The following is a 5,000-nucleotide window of genomic DNA, read 5'->3' on the forward strand; positions in this document are numbered from 1 at the left end:
ACGCACGTGTGTATGTGTGTGCATGTATGCATGCGTGCATGTGTGTATGTGCGTGTGTATATATGTACGTGTGTGCATGTGTGTACGTATGCGTGTGTACGTACGTGTGCGTGCATGTGCGTGCACGTGTATGTCTGTGCGTACATGTGTGCGCATGTGTATGTGTGTACATGTGCACGTGTACGTGCATGTGCGTGTACGTGCGTACATACGTGCGTATGTATGTGTACGTACACGTGTATGTACATGTGTACGTATGTATGAGTGTGTATGCGTACGTGTACGTATGCGTGCGTATATACGTACGTGTGCGCACATGCTTGTATGTGTGTGTACGTGCATGTGCGTGTATGTGCGCGTACATATGTATGTGTACGTGTGTGTGTGCACATGTACGTGTACGTGCGTGCTTGCATATGTATGTGTACATGTGTATGTGCGTGTGCGTGCGTGTGTATGTGTGCGCATGTATGTATGTGTATGCATGTGTGTGCGCACGAGTGTGCATGTGTGCGTATATATGTGCGTGCATGTGTATATGTGTGTGCGTGTATGTGTATGCGTGTGTGTGCGTGCGTGTGCATGCGTATGTGTGTATGCGTGTGTGTGTACATGTGTATGCGCATGTGTTTGTGCATGTGTCTATGTGTGCGTGCATGTTTGTGTGCGTGCATGTATGTATGTATGTGTGTGCGTGCATGTATCTGTGTATGTGTGTACGCGTGCGTGCATGGGTGTACGTGTATGTGTGCATGCGCGTATATGTATTCGTGCTTGTGTGTGCATATGTGTATGTATGTGTGCATGCATGTGTGTGTGTGTATGCTTGTGCGTGCGCATGTGTATGTGTGTGCGCATGCATGTGTGTGCGCACGAGTGTGCATGTGTATGCGTGCGTATGTGTGCGTATACATGTGCGTGCATGTGTATATATGTGTGTGCGTGTATGTGTATGCGTGCGTATGTGTGTACATGTGCATGCATGTGTGTGCGCACGAGTGTGCATGTGTGCGTATGTGTGCGTATATATGTGCGTGCATGTGTATGTGTGTGCGTGCGTATGTGTGTACGTGTGCATGCGTATGTGTGTATGCGTGTGTGTGTACATGTGTATGCGCATGTGTTTGTGCATGTGTCTATGTGTGCGTGCATGTTTGTGTGCGTGCATGTATGTATGTATGTATGTATGTATGTGTGTGCGTGCGTGCATGTATCTGTGTATGTGTGTACGTGTGTATGCGTGCGTGCATGGGTGTACGTGTATGTGTGCATGCGCGTATATGTATTCGTGCTTGTGTGTGCATATGTGTATGTATGTGTGCATGCATGTGTGTGTGTATGTATATATATATGTGTGTGTGTGTGTGTGTGTGTGTGTGTGTCTGTATATGTATGTGCGCACGCGTGTGCATGTGTGTATGCTTGTGCGTGCGCATGTGTATGTGTGTGCGCATGCATGTGTATATGTGTATTTGTGCGTGCACGTGTGTGCATGTATGTATGCGTGCGTGTGCGTATGTGTGTGCATGCATGCGTGTGTATGCGTGCATGTATGCGCACGCACGTGCATATATGTGTGCATGCGCGTATGTGTATATGCGCGTGTGCGTATGTGTCCGTGCACATGTGTGCGTATGTGTATATATGTATGTGTGCGTAGGTATGTGTATGTTTGTGCGTGTGTGTATGTGTGTATGCGTACGTGTATGTGTGTAGGTGTGTGCGTGCGTGCATATGTATGCGTATGTGCATGCATGTGTTTATATTTGTGTGCGTGTATGTGTACGTGTGTGTGCGTGCGCGTATGTGTATGCGTGCGTATATATGTGTGTATGTATGGGTGCGTGCGTGTATATATGTGTGTGTGTGTGTGTGTGTGTGTGAGTGATATCACTCACACACACACACACACACACACACACACACACACACACACACACACACACACACGTCGTACGTAGCTAGAGCTGTGTGTGTTCATGCTGAACAGGGAGGGAAACCCCTCTGTCTCTCGGTTCCTAGCCCAGGGACACTCGGGTCCTATCTGCAGTACATTCGGTGATGGCACTAAACTAAATTACTGGAGCCCTCCAAGCGCAAATGACTTATTCAAAGGGGAAGGTGGACACTCAGAGGCAAAGAGAGAATCAGAGTGAGCTAAGAAAATTAGAGCAAGCCAATTAGAGAAGACAAGGATTTTGAAGGGTAAGAAGAAAAAACTTCCATCAGCCAATCAGAGCACACTCTAGAGATTAACGTTTGTTGCTTATATTTAATCCGAGTAATAAAGATAATTTAAACTCAATCCCCTCTGCCTGTTGTGCAGAGAGGAAGTCAGTGTATAGGACCCAAAAAGCACGGCCCCACCGTGGAAAATGTTGGCCAATCAGAAGCTTCCATGGGGTTCTGCAGACACTCACCATAGAGCAGACCTTCAGAGGTTCCTTCTTAGTACCGTCTGAACGATACCTGAGGAGAAAGACCAGAGACAGGGAGAGACAGTGGGAGAAAGACCAGAGACAGTGGGAGAAAGAACATATAAATCAGTTTCTGCACTCTGGGAATAATCACATTTCTTCCCGTTTTCTGCCAATGCTAACTGATCTGGATGTAGCGTTGTGGGTGCGTGTGTGAGACTCACGCAAAGTCCTCTCCAAGCGTGCAGATGAGATGAGCACCAAACACACTCCAAAGAGAAAGACCGCCACATTCCCATGTAACCATGACAACGCTGTAGTCCGGCGACCACCGGATCAGCTTCACAGGACCCGTCTTATTCCAGATATCTGAGAGAGAGAGAAATACCGAAGGAGAAATAGAAAGTAACACTCACTTTATACTTCCACTTCACAGCCAGTTGAGCTCTACAGGAATGCTGTTCATCTGCTGTGATGTGCAACGGTCAGAAAGTCCCCAACAACCTCAGAGAGACCAGCTGTCATACCTGCATCTCACACTAGTGGGCAGCACAGTTCTATGACATTTGTGGACGTACCATGCAGGATTGTGTGCACTTACATGCCATTACATCTCTGGAGGACTTGCTTATGTCAAACTACAGGAGGTGGGGGCAGAGGCTGTGTGTACAACTCATTTTCCAAGACCTGTCACTGCGGTCGCCAATACTCCGATTTAAGCAGGGTGTGCTAGGGTTTGGGTTACCCTAAGATTAGGGTTAGGATAGGTTTACCCTAGAGCTAGGGTTACCCTAGGAGTAACAAAACCACGTGGTGTTGATCTATGGGGTGTTTTAGAAACTGAACAGATTCACAGTCAGGCGACGACACTGCCATGTGGTTTAGAAAAAAAACAAGCCCAAGGGTAACAGGAAGCAGTGAGCTGGCTTCTGACAACAGATCCAAACCCCAACACTATCCCAAAACAACAACACTAACTCTAGCCACATTTTTAGGGTTAGAGCCACAAGGTGGGTGTGTGTGTGTCTGACTTGCTTACCTGGGTAGTGTTTGGCGGTTAACTCCAATTTGTGTGACAGCTGCATTGATCCTGTGGTGTTGTCAATCACGTAGACCAACACAGAGCCACTACACACACACACACACACACCATCTTTTTCCCTTGCTGCAGTATTAATAAGGACATCCACATACACAAACGCACATCATATATACCTACAGTTATGACTGTAGCTATGACTGTGTGTGTGTGTGTGTGTGTGTGTGTGTGCGTGTGTGTGGGTGTGTGTGGGTGTGTGTGGGTGTGTGTGGGTGTGTGTGTGTGTGTGTGTGTGTGTGTGTGTGTGTGTGTGTGTGACAGCTCAATAAATCTTTCGTGCCAGGGTGACATTACACAGTCAGTAGGAACCCCAACAACCACAATGCACTCACCTCAAGAAATTCAGTAAGGCTCACACAATATATCATTTGTAAATGATGATTGTTAGATTGGCTTCTGCGATACCGATATTGCAAAATGCAATTGAGCCCTTGAGCATGTTAACAAAACAAGTCATTTTGTGTATGTGAGCCTGCTGACCAATCACAGGCCTTCCAGATGAGGGGTCAATGTACGTGAGGTCATGTTAACACTGATTCACTAAACCACCCAATAATCCAATTATATAAGCAAGCTTTATATAGTGCAGGGCATATCACAGTTGTCACATTTAGCAGTATAGTCTCAGTAGTTTTTAGTAATATTGTTCAGCCCCAGGAAAATGTAGATAAGACTCATTAATACCGTCAGAACAAGTACACTAATAGCACTAATACCAGAACAAATACACCAATACCGCCTGAACAAATACACTAATACTAATACCGCTAATAAGTGCACTACATAAATAATAAATCAATTTAAATAAATATTTATTTAATTCATACCTCGCACAGCCGAAGGTCATCAGTCTGTATTTGTTGTTCACTGCAACACATGTGCCATCAGTCACATCTGCAGCCCAGACGCCCTGCAACTGCTGTGCACGCACACACACATACACCTTAATCTCAATGTATACTTGATCCTTCTTCACACACAGGTTATATAAACATAACACTTTCCTGTAGGTGAGAAACACACACACACACACACACACACACACACACAGTAGCAGTGTGGAAAAGCCCTTCACCTCCGTGGAGAGGCGGCTGGCTGTGGGGGAGATGAAGCCCAGTCTACCATCGTGGAAGACGACAGCAAAGCCATCCAGGGTCACGCAGTATTCCATATCTCGGATGTGGACGCCGCTCAGGTCCAGACAGACGCCGCCTAACACACAAGCACACACACAACTCATATCTACCCCGTAAACCATGAAGACCACTGTTAAGAACAGGGCTAGCATGTGAACCCAGCAACTACACGACTGAACCACCCTCACGTCTACGGGCAGATGTGCTTCACGCCATGATGACTGGGATCTGAGAAGCAATGAAACACATGGACCACGTTGTCACACTGATTACTGATGTAATGCATTTGGAGTGAGCAACACATGAGCTCAACAGAAAAACCGTTCCATCACACCTGCTAAACCCCTA

At 46.5% G+C, this 5,000-nt stretch overlaps 1 protein-coding gene across 2 annotated transcripts in view; it reads right to left on the minus strand.

Annotated features, from left to right (window-relative positions):
• Positions 1–5,000, minus strand: part of ric1 (RIC1 homolog, RAB6A GEF complex partner 1) — a 36,031-nt gene that overhangs the window by 9,831 nt on the left and 21,200 nt on the right. Inside the window, exons 6-10 of one of the 2 annotated variants that reach the window (XM_035523453.1) lie at positions 4,592–4,728; positions 4,344–4,432; positions 3,457–3,545; positions 2,642–2,786; positions 2,421–2,469 (exon numbers count right to left, since the gene is read on the minus strand). In XM_035523453.1, the coding sequence (XP_035379346.1) occupies positions 2,421–2,469; positions 2,642–2,786; positions 3,457–3,545; positions 4,344–4,432; positions 4,592–4,728 (509 nt within the window). Of the gene's footprint in view, positions 1–2,420; positions 2,470–2,641; positions 2,787–3,456; positions 3,546–4,343; positions 4,436–4,591; positions 4,729–5,000 lie in introns of both variants that reach the window. The other variant, XM_035523452.1, reaches the window with a different exon arrangement.

This window comes from Electrophorus electricus, unplaced genomic scaffold, assembly GCF_013358815.1.
Source record: "Electrophorus electricus isolate fEleEle1 unplaced genomic scaffold, fEleEle1.pri S50, whole genome shotgun sequence".
In the NCBI taxonomy this organism is placed as follows: Eukaryota; Metazoa; Chordata; class Actinopteri; order Gymnotiformes; family Gymnotidae; genus Electrophorus; species Electrophorus electricus.